A 27,225-nucleotide genomic window follows, 5' to 3' on the forward strand; every position below is an offset into this window, starting at 1 on the left:
GAAGCAGGTCTGGGATTAAATATTAGTGTTAACTTCAAACTTGGTGTAAATCTATTGAACTGCATCCATTTTTACATAAATAAGCCAGAGAACAGCATCTGTTCTGCTTTCATCAATACCAGGACACCCACAGGTGTGAGTTATTAGCAATATCTGTAATTGCTTTGAGTGGAACAATAAATAGCACAGGGGTCATGATGAGAAATGTCCTTGTATAGTATTAGCATAGGCGAATGCCTTAAACTGCTGTAGACTCCATCCGACACTGGTTTCCAGAGCTGGCTTCGCAACCCAGAGTGCTGAGCTCTTACTGAATTGCTTTTCCTGCTTCTGCAGGAGATAATTTTGAGCCTTTCTGAAACCACATTGATTTTATCAGCAGATGGCCCCCAGGATGGCATCTCACCTTCACTGTTGAGATTTCACTTGTTTGATGGGGTTCTGAAAAGTTACAAGAAAGAACAGGCGTATACAAGCCATGTATCCTTGAGCTGCAGTGCTGAATTCCAAATTCCAGCCTCTGGGCAGCTGCAGCTTAAGGCAGAGCCAGCTGCAGCCCCTGCCACCTCCTAGGTCTTTAAGAAGACAGGATGGGGCTTCCCTGGTGGTTCAGTGGTAAAGAATCTGCCTGCTGATCCAGGAGACATGGGTTCAGTCCCTAATACAGGAAAATACGCATGCCATGGAGCAACTGAGCCCATGCACCACACCTAGATCCCATGCTCTGCAAGAAGAGAACCCACCACAATGAGAAGCCCAAGCACAACTGGAGCGTGGCCCCCAGTTGCCACAGTGAGAGAAAAAGTCTGTGCAGCAACGAAGACCCAGCACAGGCAAAAGTAAATGAATATTTTAAAAAGAAAAAGAAGACAAGATGGGTCACAGAGGGTAACACCCGTGCTCTATCCCCTTAAGGAGAAATTGTTCAGCCATAAAATGTTAGTCTTAGGACGCAGCACACACAGAGCCTCCAGTGTGCTGTGCTTAGTTGCTCATTCGTGTCGACCCTTTTTGACCCCGTAGACTGTAGCCCGCCAGGCTCCTCTGTCCATGGGGATTCTCCAGGCAAGAAGACTGGAGTGGGTTGCTGTGCCCTGCTCCAGGGGATCTTCCCAACCCAGGGGTTGAACCCAGGTCTCTCATTGCAGATGGCTTCTTTACCATCTGAGTCATCAGGAAAGCCCCCAGAGCATGCAGAGGAGAATGTGTTCAAAGAATCCTTCCTCATCATCAAGTTGAACATTTAAGGTTACAAGGGATAGACATGGGAAAGGGGCTTCAGCTGCTCCCCGAACACAGTCACATCTCGCTCCAGGTTGCCCCTCTCCTTCCCACCTCCGCTTCCTCTGCTCTCACCCCCGACTTGGCTTCTGCTAATCCTCAGCCTCCGTGAGGATTTCCAGATCTTTCAGACAATTTGGTGGTGAGGAGATTGATCCCAGAACAGATTATCACAAAGATAATCAACACTTCCTCACTGCCAGTCATCCCCTCCTGACATCTCCCGCCACTTGATGCTCGAAGTGTCTCCTTCTCTAGCTGGAGTTTCATTGTCTTATATCATCTTAGTCTCCACAAGTGCCAGAAATAAGAAATGGGGAGATGAAAGATTGTCAGGCACACAGCCCCTTTCCAGATCAAATCCATTTTCCAAAACTGCTGTACCCTCGCGGGCCAGGTTTAAACTCTGTCCCCCAAAGGCTAATTATTCATCTGCATAGCCTATCTTCCCATATAACTGCTCATCCCACTCTTCAGCGCAGCTCACTAAACCCTTCTGAATTGGACACTTCATCTGTGACTCCATAGGATGCAAGCCTATTTTAACTGTATCAGTTCACACACATGACACTCCACCAGGAAGGGAGAGGCGGAAGGGTCAAGGAGGAGTCCAGAGCTCTTTCTCATTTAAATGGACAACCTGGACTTGGAAAAAAAAATTCCTCATAGCTGGAGGTTTATTCTCAGTCACCCTTGGACCAGGTAATGCCATGAAATCTTTTTAGCTTTTTCTTTTATCCATTTGACAGGTATTTTTTAAGCTATGCATCAGGCCTCATGCTCAGCAGACGTCCTGGGCCACATGAAGCCGATAACTTAGTGAGGGGTCAGTAGCAGAGACCATGTGACCTGGCCAGCTCCGCCTCTCATCAGCGCATGGGTTAGCAGTCATAAGCAATCTTTCCAGATCCACGCTCACTTAACCTGTGTGCAGCCTGCTCATTTGTCATTAGCTTTTTGGTATGAGTGAGTGAGTGAGTGAAGTCGCTCCGTCGTGTCCGACTCTTTGCGACCCCATGGACTGTAGCCCCCCAGGCTCCTCCGTCCATGGGATTCTCCAGGCAAGAACACTGGAGTGGGTTGCCATTGCCTTCTCCAGGGGATCTTCCCCACCCAGGGATCGAACCCAGGTCTCCCGCACTGCAGGCAGACGCTTTACCGTCTGAACTGAAGGTTTAGAGGCCGTCAAATGGACATGACCTATAAAGGCAATTTTGATGGTTTTACATAGAAATGACCTCTAATGGAAGAGAACACAAATGGGAACTATTTGAGATATATTTCTATGTAAAATGTGGTTTGCACATAATTCAGTATTTTAAATGAGCACTCTGCAACCGAGACCAACTATCAATCATCTCTTGAGGTTTTCCACTATGTACCAACATCAAATCTACATAGGAACAAATGTTACTCCTGCTTTTCTCTTCTATATCAAATGTCCTGAAGGCTTTGTGTCTCTCTGGAGCGAGGCCGAGTTTCTGAAGGCATATTCCAGTATAAACATCATCGATGGGGTAGAGAAGGTTTGGTATAGGCAAGTTAAACAATGCCCTGCATGCGTGTCCACGCTTAGTCGCTTCAGTTATGTCTGACTCTTCCAACTCTATGGACTGTAGCCCCAGGCTCCTCTGTCCATGGGATTCTCCAGGTAAGAATAGTGGAGTGCAAAGCCATGCTCTCCTCCAGGAGATCTTCCTGACCCAGGGATCGAACCTACATCTCTTGTGTCTCCTGCATTGGCAGGCCACCTAGGAAGCCCCAGACAGTGCTCCAGGACAGAGTTAAAAGGATCACATTGGAGGATGAGGTAACATCTTGCTGGGGCTTTCTTTTTCCAGAAAAGTTTAGAAGGTATGAAAGAGGGATTTGATCAATCACAGATTCACTCCATCCTTCTTGACACCAACAGAAACGGATCTGAGCAGTAACTGAACAGATATATTTGGAATCCACAAGAAAAACACATGTAGAAGGCACACGAGCCACCCTCTTGGTTTTTGCTAATTATTGCACAAGCAGATCTTCACCTATGGGGTGTTCTGCCTCAGAACTTAGGCTGTCAGGCCACCGTCTGAGAGGCAAACGAGGGTACTCAGGTCAGCAGTTGATCACGAAGCAGACCTAGTGCACGCACTTCATTTCAGAACAATTCCATAAACGTTCCCCCCACCCCTGCCACCTCCCCCTCGCTCCCAAGGTTTCATCTCCTAATTGCAAAGGCTTTTTGGCGTGGGAATGTCTTTGTGAAGAAGAGCAGACTCAATTTGTGCCATCACTCTAAAGAAGACTCAGGAACAAGGACGCTTCTCCAATTAATCAGCAAATGCTTGGCTCCAGCGTTCGGCCAAAGGATCGATTTACATAAAGCTACTTCGCAAGATGAATTTGCCTCCCCCTCGACTCCTCCTGCATTCCCCTTGTCCAGCCAGCATTAGACATGCTACTGGATTTCAGATTGACAGTTTCAGCTACAACAATCAAATTAGGGATGAAAGCCTCGGAGGGCTGCCAAGAGAGAGGGGCAGAGGGGAAGGAGGGGGTGGGAACAGCATGTCTCACGGAGAGGAGGATGGATTGCACAGAAATGGGCTCCCTTTCCCAAACTCCACTGGGCAGATGCACAGCTTCAAACAAAGGAAAATTAGAAAACACCAGTCTCCATCTTTTTGAACCAAGTGGACCGCTCTTCCCACCCCAGCCAAGATTGACAAATCAAACCAAAACATTTCATTGAACGGAAAACAGTTGGCAAGGGACTATCTCAGGTACAGCAGCTCAGACGGTAAAGAATCTGCCTGCAGTACAGGAGACCCAGGCTCAGTCCCTGGATTGGGAAGATCCCCTGGAGAATGGGATGGCTACCCACTCCAGTATTCCTGCCTGGAGAATTTCATGGGTGGAGGAGCCTAGCAGGCTACAGTCCATGGGGTTGCAAGGAGTGAGATACAACTGAACGACTAACATCATTAGGTCCTTACAGTCAGATTATTTTCAGCACCAGGTTTTTGCACGTGATATAAGAATACCTGAATCACAGTTTTACTCCCTGAAGGGTTCGTTGGTGATGAACGCATAAACTCAAGTCAGATGCCAGTAATCGGAATCCTGGTAATATTTCCTTGATCATTCAGTGACACAAGGAAGGCCAGAACAGAAGGCTCAATTTGGCTGACAATAAGAGCTCCCCAAACACACCGAAGTAACTGTTTTGTCGGTAAATTGTGATAATCCCAGGGATTAGTAAACTGTTGAGAAGCTAAGCCTCTGCACCACTATCTGGGGATGATCAATCAGTTATAATGCTACATCATGAACACAAAGAGCCTTCGTTGGAGTTACATATGACAGTTCAGTGAAGAAAGCTTCTTTTTTTTTTTTAATTTTATTTTATTTTTAAACTTTACATAATTGTATTAGTTTTACCAAATATCAAAATGAATCCATCACAGGTATACATGTGCTATTTGGACTGGAAGTGTTAGTTTTATCCTTTCAGCCCTAGAAGGGTAGTGGTTGGGAAAGGCAAATTAAACCCCACGACTGGAAGGAGGTTCTCTGCTCCTAGAAGGGATGATTGAATGACTGGAATATTTCAACTCATGACTTGCTTCCCTGAATCCAGAGGTTTCTGTCTTGACTGGCTCCTTTCCACATTTCCCATTGATAACTCAACCTTCCCTCACCACCCAGCAACCCTCCATTGGGCTCCTTTAGATTGACTCCTACATGGAAGGCTCTTTCTCTCTTGGCAATGAGTGGACACATCACTCTAGCATCCAGCTCCTAGCTTTGCCCTAGAACAGACTGATACAATAGGCATCAGCCACATGTGGCAATCAGGCACTTACGGGATGGCTGGCTCGAATTGACATGGATTTAAAATACACAGATTCCAGAGACTTGGTATGAAAAACGAATGTAAAGTATCTCACTAATTTATTTTCTTATTGAAATGATTATGTCTTGGATATGTCAGGTTAAGTGAAATACTTTATTAATATTCATCTCAACTGATTGCTTTTGATGCAGCTAAGAGAAATATTTTTAAAGTTTTTTTTTTTTAACGTGAATCATTTTTAAAGTCTTTGTTGAGTTTATTACAGTGTAGTTTCTCTTTTATGTTTTGGTTTTTGTGGCCTTGAAGCATATGGGATCTTAGTTCCCTGACCAGGGATCAAACCTGCACCCCTGCCCTGGAAGGCGATGTTTTACCCGCTGGATCGCCAGAAAAATCCCTGAGAGAATGTAGTTGCACCAGTGGCTCATATGATACTTGGATAAGACAGAACTGCTCTAGAATTAGCAGGTCTTCTCTGAAGGGGCAGGCTCCCCTGGTACCTCAGACAGTAAAAAATTTGCCTGCAATGCAGGAGACCTGAGTTTGATCCCTGGGTCGGAAAGATCCCCTGGAGAAGGGAATGGCAACCACTCCAGAATTCTTGCCTGGAGAAGTCCATGGACAGAGGATTACAGTCCATGGGGTCACAAAGAGTTGGACACAGCTGAGCTAATACTTTCACTTTCTTTGGAAGGATACTGGCCTCTGCACCCTTCAGTCCTTGGAGTGTTCTGTTGGCAAGCACAGAGAATAAACCTTGGGGGAAATTAATTTAAATGGGCCCTGCATTCCCCCAGCCTACCTCCTCACTGTTACGATTGTCCATAACAATCTTTTGCTTTACTTATTTGCTTTAACCTGGGAAACCTGAATGCATTAGTCTGTGGTCTCTAGAACATCAGCCCAGAAAGAGAAGGGGTGCCTCTACTACTCAGAGCAAACCAAGAACCCCAATTCCATTTGTAGGCTTTTGTAGCAGCTTATAGCCCTCGGCCCCTCAGAGGGTCCTTGAGTTCCGCTGTGCTCAAACACCAGGCTGCATCGGCCGTCGTGGCTCTAGATCTGCCTCTCAGCCTGGCCATGCCCTTCTGCTCACTCCCTGCCCTCCAGTGACTTCTCTCTTAGATTGCAGCTCTCTTAGAAATCTGTGGGAAACTCCTCATCTGTGAGGCTCCACCAGGAATGTCGCGTCTCACTCAGGCAGAGCCTCACCTGAGGGTTTGGGAGGGACAAAGAACTTGGTTTACCTCTGCCAGACCTCTGGGATCCTGGGAGAGGTGGAGTCACCCGGGGACTCTTAGTCCCTTCTGGGTCAGCCTCCAAACTGGGCCCCTGAGTGGATTTCTAAAATACAGGTTAGATGTTGTCACTCTATCTGCCACAGCCTCCTCCTGTGAGGAGACGCTCTCCCTCCATCTATCCATCTGAATATTACCTATCCATTTACCTACCCATCCATTCAACCCTCCTTTCATCTACTTACCTACCTATCTATCCATCTGTCTATCTACCATCTATCTACCTATCTACCAACCTACCTACTCATCCATCCATCCGTCCATCTACCCACCTACCCATCCATCCATCCATCCATCCATCCATCTACCCTCCTACCCATCCACCCATCTATCTATTGATCAATCTAGCTACCTACCTACCCATCTACCTACGTATCCCATGATCATTTTGCCCAACACCAGCAAGCCTACACCTGAGACTTTGCATCTTGGACCCAAGATTTTCCCTAAGCAGACTAGATATGTAAAGAAGTAGGATGCTCTGTTAACTCCATGCTGATAAAATAAAGATAGTGATTTGCATTTATATCCTGCCTAGAATATAGACAGCACTTGCTTGTCCATTATCTATGATGCTTATCCTAATTTCAAAGAAGTACAAATTGAAGCTTAAAGGATTAAATTAATACTCTTAAAGACACACAGCTAGAATATGAACTTGGCACCTAATCAGATACACTAATTATCCTACCCATGTTCATAAACTTGTTCAAAGTGTCCAGAAATCATCCTCAAGGCTTCTGATTCAGTAGATCTGGGATGGGTCCCAGGAATCAGTCTTAAATTTTTTTTTTATTATGGAAAATTTTACCCTTGTGTAAAAGTCAAGCATGGATTATAAACAAACCCCCTTAATACCCATCACTGAGCTCTAATAAGTATTAACTTATGGCCAATCTTGTTTTATCAATCTCTCTACCCAGTTCTTCCTCTCCTATATTGTTTTGAAGTAAAACTCAGACATTATCATTTCATCCTTAATTATTTCAGTATGTATCTCTCAAAGATAAAGACATAAGTGAAAGAAAAAAAATAACACATAAAAACATTGAAAACATAATGCTATTATCATATCTACATTATTTTTAAATACAGGGGTCTATATATTTTTTTCAAAGCATCATCAGTAAATTCTGATCAGGTAGGCAGTGAGCCCTACTGTGGGGACAGCTGCCCTGTTAATAACATTTTCAAACTATCCTGATTTTTATCCAACTGTCCACTTTAAAAGACAAATCCAAGGTACTTGATTAAACAAATCTGCATCTCTGCAAGTCCCAGTTCAGATTGGCATCTTTCCCTTTTCCCCCCCCTAAAACCTAAAAAGATTTTGAACTTTGAGGAAAACAAAACTGTGAATTATTTTCCTTGGTGGTTAGCAACAATCTTACAGTGTGAATTTAGATACAGGCTTTCTACTTGTTGAAAAGGAAAAAAAGAAAACAGTGAAATTGCAGCTTATGTTTTGAAGTGTCTAGGTTTTTATATTCCTATATATGAAGGAGTCTGTTTATTTGTATCTGTGATCAATAAGATGCACGTTCCAGGAGAAGAGAAACCTGGTTCTGTTCACTTCTGGGTCTCAGTAGTGCAGCACACAGTAGGTGCTCAACTCACTTTCTGTTGAGTGGAATAAAAATCTGAACAGTCATTTAATCCCCACCAATCTTAAGTGTCTGAATGCTAGAACTTTTCTAATGAACTTGTCCAGAGAAGGCAGAAAGGAAGGAACTCTCATTGAAGTGCTTCATTCTGTAACTTTTTAACATCAAGGGAGCAGGCAACGTCAACCCTGCTGCAGTGAAATATCAGAAACCCAGCTGGAGCCGTGGGAAATCATTGTTGTTGGGGAGGTGGCGATGGTCCCCCACTGATACTTTGAGTCTCTGGATCTCTGAGATCGGTGGCGTTTCCTTCAGGAAACGATTCAGGTATTCTACTGTAATCTCCCTCAGACAAAGAATGCTATTGACCAGACACTCAGCTGGACCTATCAGGACTTCATCAGTTCAGTTTAGTCGCTCAGTCGTGTCCAGCTCGTTGCGACCCCAGGGACTGCAGCATGCCAGGCCTCCCTGTCCATCATCAACTCCCGGAGTTTACTTAAACTCATGTCCCTTGAATCAGTGATGCCATCCAACCATCTCGTCCTCTGTTGTCCCCTTCTCCTCCTGCCTTCAGTCTTTCCCAGCATTAGGGTCTTTTCAAGTGAGTCAGTTCTTCGCATCAGGTGGCCAAAGTATTGGAGTTTCAGCATCAGTCCCTCCAGTGATTATTCAGGACTGATTTCCTTTAGGATGGACTGGTTGGATCTCCTTGCAGTCCAAGGGACTCTCAAGAGTCTTTTCCAACACCACAGTTCAAAAGCATCAATTCTTCAATGCTCAGCTTTCTTTATAGTCCAACTCTCACATCCATACAAGACTACTAGAAAAACCATAACTTTGACTAGACGGACCTTTGTTGGCAAAGTAATGTCTCTGCCTTTTAATATGCTCACTAGGTTGATCATAGCTTTTCTTCCAAGGGGCAAGTGTCTTTTAATTTCATGGCAGCAGTCACTATCTGCAGTGATTTTGGAACTCCCCAAAATAAAGTCTGTCACTGTTTCCACTGTTTCTCCATCTTAGCTGGGACCTATGTTTGGGGCTCATTTGGTTTTGACAGTGACCCAACTGCAAATGTATAATCTTGCTTATTAAGATAAATTGCCTGCACAAGAGATTTACCTTTTAAGATAAATCCCCCCCTGAAGCCCACATTGTAAAAATCCCCTGGGAATAATTTTTCCTGCATATTTGTCCCTCCTACTGTATAAAACAAGGTAAGCAAAGCAGAACCTCTCTCTTTAGCTCCTAGAGCAGAGTGATGCATCACATTTACTATATTTTAGGAGTTGGGGGTAGGGGAGGAAGGTTCAGCTTTGTACAGGATGATAACATTGAGAGTCCGAGAAATTTTAGATTCATGGATTATCCGTCAGAAATGAAATGAGTTTGGGTTGATATCTACTACACCAATGGGATTATTTCTTTCTGCTAGGCAGTGTGAGTGACTAGGAAAGTAATTTTAGTACAGTCTTGGGCCAAAGAGAATCCTGACCCCCAGTCCAATGAAGGTTCTAAATATAAATGCTTTTAGATCATACCCTCTTTTAGTTTGGCTAATCAAGAGTTGATGGATATATATATATATATATATTATTTTTTACGTTACTAAAAAGGCCCTTGATTGGTCTCAGTGCAAAGGGTTTGGGGAAATAGACAAAGAAGGTGCCAGATTGGGTTGCTGCAGTTTTTTGTTTTTTTTTTTTCTCAATTAGCTTCCCCTCATGGCCTCTTGACCCCTGATCCTGGATATGTCATCTTGGGGTGATTTTTTAAATCTTCTGAGAACTTCCTGATTTAGAAAAACTAACGTTGAAGCCTTCATATGAAGCGCTTTGGTTTGAATCCCTTGGGTTCCCTTTACCAACATCAGCTCCCATCTCCTGCTTCTTTGGACTTTGCTGCTGAACCTCATGGCTGGGAACTTCTTCAGCAATCTGTCCTTGAGCTGCTGGAGTCCCTTCATCCAGACTTACGGAGAGCAGGCAAACCAGGGAATTCACATTTCTCCTGGGTGGTCGAACAAGGACTGTCTAATGCTGGGCTATGAAGACCCAGCACCCTTGGTTAGAGACTGGAGCTCCCAGGGCATTGGGCCAAAGCCAGCACTCTACCTGACTGTCCTTTATTTCCTTCTCCATCCAATTTTCTCCATCCCTTATTTGTCTCTCCCAGGAGTACTTTGTAAATCCATCACTGGAGCAAGCATCTGCTTCTGAAAGAGCCCCCTCTAAGATACTCCTTTCTTCCTGAATCAAACGCTCCTGTTTTATCCAAAAGAATCTAGAGTCAAATATGGATACAGCTATCTAGATGATAGATGAGAGGAAGTTTTAAAATCATTTATTTGTTTATTTTTACCCTTGGCTGTGCTGGGTTTTCTGTAGTTGCGGTGATCCAGGGCTACCCTCTAGCTCAGTGCGCAGGCTTCTCCCTCAGCGCCTTCCCTTGCTGCGGACCACAGGCCCGGGGCACACGGGCTTCCGTAGTTGCAGTGCTCAGGGTTACTTGCCTTGCAGCGTGTGGGATCTTCATGGACTGGAGATGGAACCTGTGTCCCCTGCATTGGCAGGCAGATTGTTAACCACTGGATCACCAGGAAAGCCCGAGAGGAAGTTTGATCTCCCTCAGATTTTATGAAAAGAATAGTAACGATGTTTACGTGTTCTATTCTTTGCGGAGTTGTAGGCATATGTCCTGAGGTTGGTGAAAAGGGACATTTTCAGCACTGTAAATCCAGGACGGAATGGGGACAGTTCAAGAAATAAATGCAACCTTTCACTGAATGCCTCCGGGGTTCCAGGCACTGTGCAAAGTATACACATACCAACTCATTTCATCCTCAGTGTTAATCTGTAGGAGATCAGTAAGGGGAAACTGAGGCATGGAGCATTTCAGTAGTTTTTGTGATCATACAGCTAATAAGTGGCTCTATCACTTCAGACACAAGAATTTCCCATGGTTGGGGAGCTTCCAAACCGTGTCCTGAAACTTGGGAGTAATTGGAGATCGGCCTCCAGGAGCGAATCTCCCCCACCCCCATAAACTGCCATTTAACACAGACAGGACTTCCTCGTAGCCTGAAGGTGATCAGGACAAACACTTTGTCCCCACCGGAGCAGAGAGGAGAGCATTTTCCTGCGTCTTGCCTTGCCTGGTAAACATGGGGAGGCAGGGGTGGGCTGAAGGTGGGGACTGTCATTCACCGCTGCTCTGAGAACAAAGCATGCCTGACATTGCAGGGAGAGCCCCGGGAAGCATTTCAAAAGCGCCACTGAAACTAGACAACCTTTCAATCCATTTATCAAAGTGTCTGCATTTCCCATTTCAAGGTAGATGAAACAATAATAAATTTGCGAAGAAAGTTAATCTGTGTCCAAAGCATTTTAGTAAATTAAAAAGGCGCGGGGGCGGGGAGGGGGGGGAGTGCTGGCTGGAAGGGGGATCTATTGGTTCTTGCCAACTCCTGTTTGACTTACTGTCACCTTAATAAGTCCTCTTTGGTTTGGTGTTTTGGAATGGAATAATCAGTTGGTTAATCATTTTCCGGAAGCAGGAAAATGCACTTTAGCTAATGCAGTTCTCCTTTCTGAGTCCTAATTATTTAAAAAGGCATTCCAATCTGTAGCCCCACTTTCCAACCAAGAAAGCCTTTCCTACCGGTCATCTTCTTTTATTGCCCCAGAAAACCCCAGCTCAATTCTCTCTCACCCTAGTCCAACCTCTTCCTTTCCTCTAGGGTTGTTTCGCTGGCCACTTTTGAGCATCTCCGCAGGAAGGGGGAAGCACTAACCCCCGACAAGCAACTGGCCAGAACTACGCTCTGAGCACCCCGGATAGACTTTGTTATTTTTATCTAAGTGTCAGGCGAAAATGGTGGCTCTTGTCTCTCTCAAAGATAGTACTTAACAATAGCTCCATGCTCTGGCATCACGCTGAGATAAACACACTATTAGGAACCCTCACAAAGGCCCCAAGATAATTGTGAAGGGACAGTTACCGAAAATGGAGCAAGCAGCCCTGAACCCTCCTCCACACCCCATCAGTAACACCATTAAAGCTGCCAGTTTGTCAGCCCACTAGAGGTATTTATAAAATCAATATACAGTCCTGCAGATAAATGGCAGTGGTACCGGTAGCCAGAGAAAAGAGGCTCCATGGAAAATAAAATTAATAAAATTTACAAGCAGATTGTCATGGGGAACAGATAAATTCCCTACCATCTACAGTTTTGCTCAAATTGTGGCAAGAGGAAGGCATGGCAAGGAGGTGGCAAGAGCAGTGCTTTAAATGGGGCTTCTGAAAGTAGGAGCAAGACTGGGTGTGTTTACAGCAAGAGAAAAGTGAACGGAAACCCACGTGGCCGTCCCATCCCAGTGCAGGATTTTGTCTGTGTGACCACTTTCATGGGAGATTGCCCGGCACCTCCACCAGATTTTTGTGCTTAAATAAGACTGTCCTCTCTTCATCCCACTGTACTGCAAACCAGAATACGCATACAATTGTTATTGGTTTAGTATACCGGGGTAAGTAAACCCAAAAGGTGAAGGCATTATTGGACTATGTACCACTTCATCTGGCTTTCAAGTGTGCTTAGAGCTGACCATTCTAAACCTCTCTCCTGTTTCCTCCACCTGCCCCTGATTTTGATCATTAGCTGTTTGCCAAAAATGTGGCCTGAGCGCTTTCCCAGAGCGGCCAAAGGCAGCAGCCAAGTCTGAGAGAGAAGCGGGCAGGGGCTCACTGTCCTGGAGACCAGCCTCCACTTGGCAGAAAAGACTGGGCCCTTTGTGGCTGCAGGAGCCTCAGGTTCAGCCCAGATGCCTGGTGGAAATTGCCTGAGTCGGATGACAGGACCTGGGCCCCCTTCTCTTGAAGGCTGATGGAGAGCAGGGGAGTGGCCTTGGTGACACTGCCTGACCTCTGCTGTTGTCATGGGCTTTGTTCAGCGCCCAGACTGCAGGCTGGAGCCCTGCTCATTGAATCAGGCCCAGCCTGGGGAGCCTGCAGCGGGGCGCACTCTGCATCTGAATTGACTGACATCAGTTGCAGGCAGAGGAAACTGGATTCGAGACTGGGAGCACCCTGTTACTCAGCCCCAAGACTTCCCTCTGTGTTTGTCTCTGCACCTGACCCCAACACCAGACCTGGCCTCAGGGCCTAATAGTGGCCTGCGTCTCCATGGATCTTGAGTTTGGCCCACCGCTCAGAGTAGGGCAATTCAGCTCAGCAGATGAGAGCAGAAAAGGGACACCTCTCTCCTGCTTCCTAGGTTTCCTCTTGCTCCTGGCAACATGGTTAATTTAGAGGGCCCAGGTTTTAGTGGAGGATGGTGGTCTGACTTCTCTTTCCAAATATATTTGGAATCATCTATAGCTTTGGATTCGGAGAAGGCAATGGCACCCCACTCCAGTACTGTTGCCTGGAAAATCCCATGGATGGAGGAGCCTGGAAGGCTGCAGTCCATGGGGTTGCCAGGGGTCAGACACGACTGAGCGACTTCACTTTCACTTTTCACTTCCATGCATTGGAGAAGGAAATGGCAACCCACTCCAGTGTTCTTGCCTGGAGAATCCCAGGGATGGGGGAGCCTGGTGGGCTGCCATCTCTGAGGTTGCACAGAGTCAGACCCGACTGAAGCGACTTAGCAGCAGCAACAGCAGCATAGCTTTGGATTAGGTGCCCATGGAAAATCAGCATAGGAATGTCCAGCTGCCTCTAGGACAGCATGGCAATTTAAGACATTTTCCCTGTGACCCAGTACATCTCCTCATACGACTTTATATCAAGGAGGTAGCCAAACAAGTGTCCTCAAAATGTGTGGGCACTGGGAAAATTCATCCCAGGGTTGCCTTAAATGACAAATAAATAAATACTTAACAGCAGAGGATCATAGCCATCTGTAGAATCAGATGATGTACGGCCATTAAGAAATGTTGGCATTGGCATACTGTTAATGACAGAAACAGATGTTCTCAATATAGTGGGGGAAAGTGTTATAGCAGACTATATACTATGAGATCATATTGGTGAAATATATATATATATTCCTCCTAATTGGTAACAGTGGTTGTGTCTGGGTAGGACATTTTTTACCTTAATATCTGAAAGTTATTGTGTTCTTTTCAAAATAAGGAAGATACATACTTGTATATATAGACATGATTGATACACAAATATATGCTTGATTACTCACTAAGACCCCAAGCAAGCTTTGGGGTATGAATGAAAACAGGTGCATATATTTGGTCCAGCAAAAAAGAAAACTGGAAGGCCGTGAGAACCAAAACAAACGCATGGGTCTCAGGAAAGGAAATTGAGGCTTTGGGGATTCTTAAAGAGGACGCTGATACAGACTTGTTTCTGAGCAGCTTTGAGACCCGAACTTTGTCCCTTTCCCCTCCCTGCTCAAAACAGCATGATACGCTGCTAAATACTACATGAAGTGCAGTAGAACCCCTATTTTGGGTGGGTTTGTGGAAATGCAACTTGAATCCATCATACCTATCCCTAAGACAATCCAGGAGGCCCCCCCACCCCGAGTCTCTCCGGAGCCCCAGAAAAGCAGAGATGGCATCTCCCCCCACGTCAGAAAATCTGGATGGCCAGGCTGCATTCCCATCTCAGATGACAAAGGCAGAGTCCCTGAGAAGACGGGAGAGGGAGAGGGGTTGACCCTGCCCTGGGGGAGGTGCGCCATGGGGGAGGGGAGGAAGGGGTCATCTCAGGGAGGTGGCAAAACAGAATTGGGTGCAGTGTGCAACAAATAACCCACGCTTGGCTCGTGGCCTGGAGGTGCGAGACCACCCACAGAGCCCGCCCTGGAGGCAGCCGGCCGCCTGCGAACCATTTCAGCAAGGCCATCACCAGAAGAACAATGTGAGGGCTGCTCCCAGCCTGGGGCCTGAAACTAAACAGTTCCCCAAACACTCCTGACCGCAGACGCAGCCACCAGAGGGGTTTTGTTATCATAATGAGATGCAGATAAAGCCTGGCTGGGTCCTTAACGCCTGTGCCTCTTCTCTTCTTGTTTAGAGATCTGAGCGAAAACCAGATCCTGGGAATCCCGAGGAAGGCGTTCCGCGGCATCGCCGACGTGAAGAACCTGTAAGTGATGTTTCTGTTGCTTTGCTGCAGACGGGCTTTCTGGGCAAAGGCGGGGTGAGCACCACGGGACAGGCAGGCAGCATCCCGCGCCTGGAGCTGCCTCCGGCCAGCTGCCTTTGGGACAGATTGAGGGGTGTGCTTAAGTGGTTTCCAGAATGCCGAGGCAGCTCTTCTTTGATCATTCGTCCCCAAGCATCAATATAGAGTCCCAGACCCCAGTCCCACTCCTGTTCCACAGCAGCCCTGTGGCCTGAGGCTCAACGCAGCTTCTCCCAAGCTCATTACCTTCTGTAAAACGGGGGTGATGGCCTGGTGGGGTGTTGGTGCAAATGAGAAAATGCTTTTCATGCTGAGTGCCTCAACGTGTTCAGCAAGTGGGAGCCTTGATGATGCTGAAGATCGTGATGGTGAAGATCTCACTGTTGTTAAACAGGATCTTATGAGGGAGCATCAGGCCTTGTGTGCCAGGATCCTGGGGCGACATAGCCAGACCTACTGCACTAGGCGCTTGGGGCTTTTCCTCATTTTTTATCTTGAAATAAGTATTGATTCATAGGAAGTTTCAAAAGTAGTGGACCGGTCTGTGTACCCTTTCTGCACTCCCGTGTGTCTGTGTGCACACATGTGCGCACGGGCAGGTCTATGTCATTTTAGGATTCCCTTGCCTGTTACTGCAACTGGTGCAGAACTGTTCCATCACCCTGCTTTTGAACTTGCCAAATGATTTTTGTAGCTTCTTGCCTGGCCCCCACTGTTTGCCGCTAATCATGGCCCCTGGGCCCTTCCTTCACCAGGAGTGTGCCTTTGGAGTTTTCTGCCTGCCCTCCTGAGCCCATGTGCTCAGAACCTGAGTTTGGAGAGGGGCACAGAGGGGGCGTTTCTGCCCACTGGCCTCCTGCACAGGCTTGTCTCCAACTTGAAAAGTCTTGAAGGAGATTTAAAAAAAAAAAAAAAAAACTACTGTAGCTCTGACGTTTCCCTATAAGGACTGCAGGGACTTCGGTGTGCCAGAAAGCTGATGATGGCTTCCCAATATAGGCTATCTGCCTCCCCTTTGCTGAGAACTGAGCAGAAAGCTTTAGGTGTTTAATATGCAAAGCACACCAGAGGGCACAGGCATCTGGAGTGAAGGGGGCAAGGGCCAGAGAGGACTGTGCAAGGGGCTCCAGGTAGGAGGCTGCCCACTGCTTCATCTGCCCAGCAGCAGAGAAGGGCTGGGAAGAGCAGACAAAGACTGTGGAGACTGTGACTCAAGACGGAGCACAAAAGAGGTGGTGTTGAACAGCGTCCCAGAAAAGCAGGAAGGGATCAGATCCCTAAATTTCCCAGGTCAGTGAGAAAACTGAGGACCAGAGAACAGTGACTAACTCAGAGTCAACCACCTTCCTGATTGTTGAGCCCCCAATCAACATCTTACATACAGAAAGGGATATATCTATCCTGTGTCATGGCTGTGCTTTTAAATGAGCCAGTTAATAAAAGTAAATCATGGTGATGGATAAGCAGGACTGTGTAATTACTAACCACATTTTTGACTCTCAGCAAAGTGATTCATTCTTAGAGTCATCCTCAGTAGTTGCTGGGGTTTGAGGGTTTATTGTTGCTGTTCCCTGTACTGTCTCTGATTTCACACAGGCCTCAGGAGCAGAAGGTGTTAAGAGTCTGCAAACTCAAGCACTATGGACAGGGCCTCCTTTTCCACCCGGATGTGCATCCTGAACAGCAAGGGTCTAGGGGAACAGGGGAGGCAAATAAACTCACTGCTTAAAGGATTAATTAACCAACAAAGCGCAAGAGGTTGATTACTTAATGCTTCTGATCAGTCAGCATGCTTTGGGGGACTAGGACCTCTAAGGCCCAGAAGTATGAGTCATGGTCTCAGGTGACTTATGATGTAACTGGGGACAAGAAGCGTGCATCTGAGAGAACGTCAAGAGTTTTAACAGCCCACAGGAAAATCCGCTGACCAGTGGCCATGCGTTATGAAGGACTGTCAGAGCTCGAAGAAGAACACTAGCTTTAGGCAGTGTCACCTAAAAGATAGAACCATGACTCTGGTTATCTGCTAGACATGTGCCTGATACCCAGCTGTTTCCCGTACTGACTCTGTGACCCCAGGGTACAGTGTTTGACGCTCTGAGCCTTGATTTCTACGCTGTGAGAGGAGGATGAGAATTGTACTTCACCTCCAGGGCTTTTGTGAAGGTAAATGGAATAACGTGTTTGAATATAATACAGTACTTTGCTTGGCATTTGGAAGGTGCTTAGAAAGTTGTAGTTAATGTTACCGCTGTCTTCTGTTGTCTTTGTGAAGCTTTTCACTGAGCCCAGACAGAGTGACGATGGAATTCACAGAGCGCACAGACAAATGGTGTGTGCAGAGTGGGGAGGCAAGCCTATACAAGTTGGGTGTCAAGGGACACAAGCTGAGCCGTCTCGTGAGAGTGGGGGGATCATGAGCCAGAGTCACAGGTGATCAGGTCAGAATGAGCGCTGTAGTGTGGTTATAATTGTAAAGACTTGCGCTGAGCCTGGAATCCTGATTGGAATGCACAGAGTGAACGGGCAAATATTGTGTGCAGAGTAGGGAGATTATGCGCCAGAATAATAGGTGAGCAGGTCAGAAAGAGAGGTGGGGCCAGGTGGTGGCGAGCCTTGCCTGCAAGGAGCATGCACTTTAGCTAGGTACTGAGAAGATGGAGAGCTTCCGACCTGAAAGAGGTCATGATGGAAACATTCACTCTGGAAGAGGAACCTCGGACAGGAGAAGTGGAAGGAGGAGAGGGGACGTGGAGATGAGGCTCTCAGGCAGGACTGAAAGGAGGAGTCCCACAGTAAGATGCCAGGGAGAACCAAGGCAGCAGGGCTGACAATTGGTGAGTTATTAGACTGAGGAAAAGAAGAGGGAAAGGATGCATTCCATATTTAGATGACACAGAGAGTGATGGCAAGTTCTGATAGTCATCCATACATGCAGCCTCAGATGTTTTCTGAGCTCCTACTAAATGCCAGTTCTAGGGGAAAACGCAGGAAGTAAGATATGTACCTGTGGGCTCTGCCTTCTTGGAGCTCCTATTCCACAGAGATCGAAAGATCAGGAGGAAGATCGAGGCTGGAAGATGCTGAGTTCAGTGTAAAGTAGTGTCAAGTCTTCCACGGTGTGGGCAGAGCATCTTTTGTGCATTAGGAAATTGGTGAACTTGCCCTCCCACCCTGTTCCTGCTGGTTCTCTGACTTTGGTCTGTGGTCACAGCTGCATCTCTGGTTTAACTCAGAGGGTGTAAAACTCAATCATCTTCTAGCCTTAAGAGAAAATGAAGTGTAGGTAATTAGAGGCAAGGGGCTTCCCAGGTGGCACGGTGATAAAGAACCTGCCTGCCGGTGCAGGAGACACGGCTTCCATCTGAGTCTGGAGGATCCCCTGGAGAAATAGCAACCCACTCCAGTATTCTTGCTGGGAAATCCCATGGACAGAGAAGCCTGGCAGGCTACAGTCCATGGGGTCACAAAGAGCTGGACATGACTGAACACTCACGCATGCAGGCACGCAATTGAAGATATAGGACCCAAGCTGTGGAGCAAGGTCAAGAAGGAAGCATCTGAATAAAGGTTGATGGCTGTAGTTGTACATTTAAATATGCATCACTACATGTGAAATAGGAGACAGTTTGTAAAACTTGTTTGTATAAAACCTGTTAAGGGAACACCCTACTCAGCCACACCTCAATCACCCAGTTGTAGATTGTCTCTCTTGTGAATGACAAAGAGCAAATTTTAAACCTCGGGAACGTATATCCCTGCCATCGATCTGAGAACCACCTGCCAGGGAGCGTAACAGTCTTCTACTATTACTTAAGCAAAATAGGAGATGATAAATTATTGTAGTATCAGGCTGTCGATTCATGATACTATTAAGAGGAGAAAATCAGGGATTGGCTATTTGTGGTTTATGATTTTGTAGTCTTGATGTGGATTTTCTTCGCTTGTCCTGACATTTCCCTTCAAGAAGGAAGAGACTGTGTTACCCGCATTTTCCAGATGACAAAACTGAGTTTCAGTTAATGTGTTGCATTTAATTTAGTAACAGTCAGCAGACCCCGTTGGGCCTAGGCCTCTGCACTTAGTACTTACCCACCCATCTTCTGGACTCAGTCCATGGACATTTCTGTCTAGCCAGCTTGCTCCCCACTCAGCCCCACCAGCAGAAAGAGGAAGGAAAGTAACCCACGGGGCTGCTGGCAAGCAGAGGCCTGATTCATCAGAGCTGAAAGGACCGTGGGGATGTTTGAACCTGGTGGGGATGAGGAGCCACTGGTGTCATGCTGGTGCTGGGGGGATTTAGTGCCCTGCCCCGACCCGGGCAGCAGAAGGAAGCCCGGATTTGCTTCCTGCTTCTCTGGAGAAAAGAAAGAATGCGATTAGCTGGGGATATCCCTCTATGCAATTACTCAAAGCTGGTTTTATGGGCTGATCCTGCTACAGCGCCTGCCTGGGAGAGGAGAGGTTCTCTATTTAAAGAGAGACGATGTTCTCATTAGTTGTCTATTTTATACGTAGTATCAACAGTGTATATATGTCAGTCCCAACTTCCCAGTTCCTCCCATCCTCCCCTTCCCCCTTGGTATCCATAGCTTGTTCTCTGTGTCTGTGTCTCTATTTCTGCCTTGTAAATAAGATCATCAGGGGCTTCCCTGATGGCTTAGACAGTAAAGAATCTGCCTGCAATGGGAGAGACCTGGGTTCAATCCCTGGGATGGAAAGATCCCCTGGAGAAGGGAACAGCTACCCACTCCAGTATTCTGGCCTGGAGAATTCCATGGACAGAGGAGTCTGGCAGGCTCCAGTCCATGGAGTTGCAAACAGTCAGACGTGACAGAGCAACTGACACTTTCACTCTGATACCAAGATAACTAATGAGAACCTGCTGTATAGCATGAGGGACGCTACTCGGTGCTCTGATGACTTAAATGTGGAGGAAATTGAAATAAGAGGGGATATTTGTATATGTATAGCTGATTCGCCTTGCTGTACAGTAGAAACTAACACAATACCATTATAAAACAACTGTGCCTGTGTGCTCAGTCGCTTCAAAAACTCCAATAAAAAGTTTTAGAAAATAATAATAAAATTTTAAAAGTAGAATCTTCATCTTTAACACACAATAAATAAATAAATAGAGACAATAAGATGGATAGATTGCTCTGGCAAAAGAGGCATTCAGGCATACCGACCTGTAGAGAGACCAATATTTGACATGCCAATGTTCTCTGCCTTCAATATGCAAATACCATGGTAGGGATCAGTGAAGACCCAGAGAGGGAAAAGAGGGGGGAAAGAGAGAAGAGAGAGAGAGAGAATCGTAAGACATAGAAATAAGGGAGAAAATGAATTGGAACAAAAAGAGAGATGACAAGCCACAATCCAGCAAAGCGTAATAAGAAAAAGACAAAACCAGCATAGATTGTTTTTTAAAAATGTCCCCTTGCTCTATCTTTCTCAGCAGTTATGTTTTCCTCTGTTTTTCAGTTTCTATTTGCGAGGACTCTGTAGGACATGCATTCCAGAAGGGAAAATCAATAACCCCTGTCTCTGCCAGCTAGCAGAATTTGGAATTGACGCTTTCAAAACAAAGCTGGGCAGGCGGCCTTTGTGTTCCCTAGTTAGTCTGAGTTGCTGCACTGCCCGAGTCTGCCCTCCCGCTTCCTGAGATTAATGAGGGCTGTCTCGGCCCCATGAGCAGGCAGTAATCTTGTGTGAGGGAGGGGCAGGGGCCGTCCATCGGTTGGTGGCATCTCTGTCTGCTCATCTCAGCTCAGTTCACTCATCGCTGCACCTGGTACAGAGTTCATGCTGTTGGCCGTGCCCTGTAAGACTGCGTTGTCTGGGTCCTCTCTCGCTCATCTGGTGCTTCTCACACACAGCCTGAGCTTCTTTCTGCACTGGACCTTTGCACTTGCTGCTCCCTTTTTGTGGTAGGCTAAACCCTCAGAACTCCACACAGTCGGCTCCTTCAGATGGTTTAAGTCTAAGCTCAGACATCACACCTCCTAGAGTGGCCTTATTTTACCCATCTGGAGCAGCTCTCCAGCCCCCACTGCCCTTGCTCTCTAGCCTACTACCCAGTTATATTTATTAAGAGCATGCATTGCCCTCTGAAATGACCCTCCTCCTCTACTTGTCACCCTGTCTCTGATGTCAGACACAGTGAACATGTGCCCGCGGGAGCCCTGCCCAGTGAACATGTCCCCGTGGGAGCCCTGCCCGTCTCCATCACGGTGGAATCCCCAGTGCCTAAACCGCTCACAGCAGAGAAAGAGACTGACTAAAAATATATCAAATGGATGTGTTTGTTCTTTCATTTTTCAAGTGTTTGCACTTTGCCTACTACATATAAGAAATCATGCACAATTGTTGAAATACTTAATATGAAAATAATATTATAGAAAGAGAACTCACAGTGTGATGAGGAGGCAAACTAGTAAATCAGTGGGTTCAGGACAGGGGCCAGGACCCTGTTGGAGGTAAGAACAAAGATGTGGGAAGCAAACCTGATTCTGGCTTCACTCAGGAAGTGACATGAGTTGGGTCTTGAAGGATGAGTAGGAGTTTACCCAGTGGAAGGGCATTCTAGGCCGAAGGAACAGCATATGAAAAATTACCCACCTGTGCAAAGGGACAGAAGTGTGTGAAAGAGCTGAGTTTTGTCAGAGATTCATGGCTGATGCACAGTGAGCAAGAGGAACAGTGAAGAGAGATGAGGATAGCAGGGAGGGGAGCAGAATATGGAGGAGTGGGGGTCAGGGAGGACCTTGAATGCCTGATCAGTACAGCAACAGCAAGGGGGAGCCACTGAAAAGGTTCTAGTAGATGAGCAGCATAAGCAGATTTTCATTTCAAAAAGACCGCTCTGGTGTCGGTGGGGAGGGTGAGAAGCAGAGACTGAAGTCGGGCTGGCCGGTGAGAAGACTTGTTGAAAGCTTATGGTCCTGAATTCAAGCAGGCAAAGTGGACCTAAAGAGGCAGGAGCAACCTGCAGAGAGCAGTGGGAGAAAGCTGGCAGGCCCACGGGCAGACTGGACAGTGAACCAAGCGCCTGTCACCAGGGCTTAGTGGGTGGAGACAGAGGACAGGACTGGTGCCTGCCTCTCCTGATGGAAGCCTGTTGCCTCTTGGAAGGGAGAATTGGGAAAATCTGCTCACAGGGGGCAAGCAGATGCTGAAGCGTCACCTTCCCCAGATGCAGCAGGTTCCTAGCCTCTCCTTTGCATTCCTGGCTGTGTGTGTCAGGTTCAGAGGTGCTGCTGGAGGAAGCTGGACTGCACCCCAGGATGCTAAGTGCTACCCAAATAAGCTGTCTGAGGAAAAGAATCCCAGCAGCCCGCCTGCCTCCTCCCTCTCTTTCCTCCTCCCTCCCCTCCACTCCCCTCCCTTACTCCTTCCTCCCCTCCTTCCTTCTTTCTTACAGCTCTTCCATTTTCCCCTTCCTCCTTCCACAAACCACCATGGAGCCCTTACCCTCACCAGATCCAAAGCAAGTCCTGGAAAGAAAAAGATGACCCCACTCTGGTACTCTTGCCTGGTAAATCCCATGGGTGGAGGAGCCTGGTAGGCTGCAGTCCATGGGGTCGCGAAGAGTCAGACCCGACTGAGCGACTTGACTTTCACTTTTCACTTTCATGCATTGGGGAAGGAAATGGCAACCCACTCCCGTGTTCTTGCCTGGAGAATCCCAGGAATGGGGGAGCCTGGTGGGCTGCCGTCTATGGGGTCGCACAGAGTCGGACATGACTGAAGCGACTTAGCAGCAGCAGCATCACAGAAGGAGACCAACAGGTGTACAAAGAGTGTATACAATATGATACATTCTCCCCCAGAGCATTCTGCTCCCTCTGCTCCCAGGGCCAACAATGTAAGTGCTCAATAAATACCAGCTGATTTATTAAAGTAAATCCTCTGAAACAAGGCCAATAGTAAAATAAACTGGCAAATTAGACTCCTTTAGTCTGGAGAAGATATGATACAGTGTTATCCAAAGTGTATCATATCTGCTCCAGACTAAAGGAGTCTTATTTACCAGTTTATTTAAGATATGATACAGTGTTATCCAAAGGCGGGCTTCCCTGATAGCTCAGTTGTTAAAGAATCCTCCTGCAGTGCTGGAGACCCCGTTTCGATTCCTGGGTCAGGAAGATCCGCTGGAGAAGGGATAGGCTACACACTTCAGTATTCTTGGGCTTCCCTTGTGGCTCAGAGGTAAATAATCTGCCTGTAATGTGGGAGACCTGGGTTCGATCCCTGGGTTGGGAAGATCCCCTGGAGAAGGGAAAGGCTACCCACTCCAGTGTTCTGGCCTGGAGAATTCCATGGACTGTAGAGTCTATCGGGTTGCAAAGAGTTGGATACAACTGAGCAACTTTCAGTTTCACTTTATACAAAAGCAGGGTGGTGGTAAGTGCCACTTCCCAGAAGTTGTATCTAGAACTGGAAGTTCTACAGGCAACACATAGAATCCCTTCTAGGCCAAGATTACATCATTTTATAGATTGTGTTAGAGGTCCTCCGTTGGGCATTAGATATTTCACATAACCCCCCATCCTAAGTTCTAACTGCCTTCTGAGTCGTCTTTCTGCTCCAACAGCCTGCAAGCTATGTAGAGGTTGAAGCAGAATCTGTCTTACCCACTGTTTTATTTGAGTTAGTTTCATGCCTGGTTCATAGTAGATGCTCAATAAACAATGAATAAGTGAGTGACTTTCAGAACAAAGAGATGCCAACACTTAGAGGACTGCTAAAACCCTGAGCGAAAGAGCATGACTATATCTTGGAACAAAGAAGGATAAAAGCAAAGGTGTAAGAATCAGCCAGAGAAGGCTTCTTTTTTTTTTCAGGATAATAGAGACTCTTATTCTGGATCCAGCACTAAAATTTCTCATCTGGGGTATTTTTATTTGTAGGCCAAATTCTTTTTTAAAAAAGCATCACAGATATTTAACTTCTCTGAGCACTAAATGCACAGCAAACGGGGTTTACAACAAGCATGTGAACTAGACACATCTTTTCCTGCAGGCTGGCAAGAAGCTGCAGTGATTCTGGGCCCCTCTGAGCAGGGCTGAGCAGTCCTATGAGGCATTCACTGTTGGACCGAGCTTTTGCCTGGAGACTTGTAGATCCAAAGGGAAACCAAAGGGCCTTAAGAAGAGGGAAGATGACTATTACAGTGGCGACCACACTTTGAGACTCTAGCACGTATTGCTGTCCTGATTCTTTAGCTCATTTGGGGTCACTGTAGTGGAGTGATTAGCAGTGTGAGTTGTGTAGCACAGTCACTGTAGTGGAGTGATTAGCAGTGTGAGTTGTGTAGCACAGTCACTGTAGTGGAGTGATTAGCAGTGTGAGTTGTGTAGCACAGTCACTGTAGTGGAGTGATTAGCAGTGTGAGTTGTGTAGCACAGTCACTGTAGTGGAGTGATTAGCAGTGTGAGTTGTGTAGCACAGTCACTGTAGTGGAGTGATTAGCAGTGTGAGTTGTGTAGCACAGTCACTGTAGTGGAGTGATTAGCAGTGTGAGTTGTGTAGCATAGGGAGCTCTATCAGTGTTATGTGGCAGCCTGGGTGGGAGGGGAGTTTGGGGGAGAATGGATACATGTATTGGTATGACCGATTCCCTTCGCCTGAAGCTATCACAACATTGTTATCCACTATATCCCAATACAAAATAAAAAGTCAGAAAAAAAAAGTATGAGTTATGGGGTCAGACTTGATATTTGTGTTTAATTCTCGAGTTGCTGCTATGACTTATGTGACTTTGAACAGGTAACTTATGTTTCCGAGCCTCAGGCTCGCAAGCTAAAATGGGGAAAATACCAGTGAGGTGTAAAGTGGGGAAACTCTGTGTCTTAAATATGTGAACACTGCTACTTTGTGGTTTGCCCAGAGCCTTCGTTGGTATTATCTTGTTTAATTAATGCAACAGCCCAGCCAGATCATTAGGGAAAGTTTTATTAGCTTCTAGATATAGGTGGGGAAGTTAAGGCTCAAAGAAATTCAGAAACTCTCTCAAGGCAACCAGGCTAGTCAGCGGCAAATCTAGGACAAGTCTGAAGTGTTTTTGAGGGGTTAGCTAGGAAAAGCGCTGAGACTTGACAAGCACAAGGTGATGGCCTGTAGGAAGCAGCAGGCACAGTTCAGTGGGGAGCCTCGGAAGGGCATTTGTGGTCTCCAGCACCAGCCACGACCCCAGGCAGGAGCAAGCTGTGATGCTCACCACTGGGAAAATATTTCTGAGAAGACCATTGAGATTTTCTAAAAGTATGAATTCTTTTTTTTTTAATTCGTAGAAAAAATTTAATTTATCTTTGAAGAGCAGTTTTAGGTTCATGGAAGCAGCGAGTGGGAAGTAGAGTTCCCATGTGCCCCCTGCCTGCCCCTCACACAGTCTCTGCTGTTAACACCTTGCCTGAGTGTGCGGTACGTTTGTCACAGTTGCTGAACCAATACTGAACATTTTCACTAAGAGCCGTGTTTCACCTTAGGGCTCACTTAGTGGGTTTGGGCAAATGTATAATGACTGGTGTCCACCATGGTAGTAACACACGGAAGAGTCTCACTGCCCTGGAAATGCCCTCCTCCTGCTATTCTGCCAAGCAGAGAAGGGTGAGCTTTTAAATGTACAGGTAAATCCCTTCACCGTTTATAGCCCTTCACAATAGCTTATGTTTATTCAGTTTTTCAGAGTCAACAACATGAATCATCTTTTTTTCTTCTTGGAGAGAAGGTAGGGACACCTGGCAAGTTTAAGTGCCACAGAGCAAACCAGCAGGAAAAGTCTCATAGCCTAAGCCAGGAAGGTGACAGTTTCTTCTCCTTCAGAGAAGATCTGTGATTCAAAGAACCTGCCCATGCCTGAGTCTCAGTATAAACCACATCAACTCTGAGAATGTTTAGATGGTCAAGTGTTCAGGTTCCTGAATTAGACTGCCTGGAATCAAACAAACTCTAACTTTTATCACCTATGTGATCTTAAGCAAATTATCTCTTTCTTAGCCTCAGTTTCCCCATATGTTAAGTGGAAATAATATTGCTGTCATCATGGTATTGCTATGAAGATTAATAATACTTCTGCCCTTATTCCATCTCTGAGAGTTAATTTGGCTGAGATTATCACATCTAACTGGAGAAGGCAATGGCACCCCACTCCAGTACTCTTGCCTGGAAAATCCCATGGACAGAGGAGCCTGGAAGGCTGCAGTCCATGGGGTCGCATAGAGTTGAACACGACTGAGCGACTTCACTTTCACTCTTCACTTTCATGCATTGGAGAAGGAAATGGCAACCCACTCCAGTACTCTTGCCTGGAGAATCCCAGGGACGGGGAAGCCTGGTGGGCTGCTGTCTATGGGGTCGCACAGAGTCGGACACGACTGAAGTAACTTAGCAGCAGCAGCAGCAGCACATCTAACAGACTAAATCTTCCCTTCCTAGATAATTACATGGGACTTCCCTGGTGGCTCAGATGGGAAAGAATCTGCCTGCAGTGCAGGAGACTCGGGTTCGATTCTTGGGTCTGGAAGATCTCCTGGAAAAGGGAATGGCAACCCACTCCAGTGTTCTTGCCTGGAGAATTCCATGGACAGAGGAGCCTACATACTCAGAAACAAAGCTCATATTTATGATATTCTGCTCCCAAAATAACCCTAACTCTGAAAATTTTAACTTCATCACACCTTCTCTTCTTTCTTCCAGTGGGGCTGCCCTGTTCTGGTTTATGGCTTGTAATAGACCAGGAACAAGATAGTTCAGATAAAAAGATGTATCTTCCTCACCCCATTCCCTCCCCCAGTCCCCATCAAGAGCCCAGGAAGTCCAGGGTTGGTCACAGCTCTGCTGTTAACTGCTGCCTATGTGAGATAGGCTGAATAATGACCCCCCCACCCCCACAAAGGTGCACATCCTATTCCCTGAAATATGTGACCATGTACCCTATCAGCAAAAGGGACTTTGCAGATGTGATGAAATTAAGGATGTTGAGGTAGACGGATTATCCCGGATTATTTCAATTTGTTGTTTAGTCACTAGGTTGTGTCCAGCTCTT

General features: G+C 46.5%; 1 protein-coding gene across 3 annotated transcripts in view; it reads left to right on the plus strand.

Moving 5' to 3' along the window:
• Positions 1-27,225, plus strand: part of SLIT3 (slit guidance ligand 3) — a 718,940-nt gene that overhangs the window by 460,416 nt on the left and 231,299 nt on the right. For all 3 annotated transcript variants that reach the window (XM_086362269.1, XM_086362271.1, XM_086362270.1), the window contains exon 5: positions 15,063-15,134. In XM_086362269.1, coding sequence (XP_086218395.1) covers positions 15,063-15,134 — 72 coding nt within the window. The remainder of the gene's footprint in view (positions 1-15,062; positions 15,135-27,225) is intronic.

The sequence above is a fragment of the Bos grunniens genome, chromosome 20, assembly GCF_055505025.1.
Source record: "Bos grunniens cultivar Pamir isolate PY7600 chromosome 20, Bosgru_T2T1.0, whole genome shotgun sequence".
In the NCBI taxonomy this organism is placed as follows: domain Eukaryota; kingdom Metazoa; phylum Chordata; class Mammalia; order Artiodactyla; family Bovidae; genus Bos; species Bos grunniens.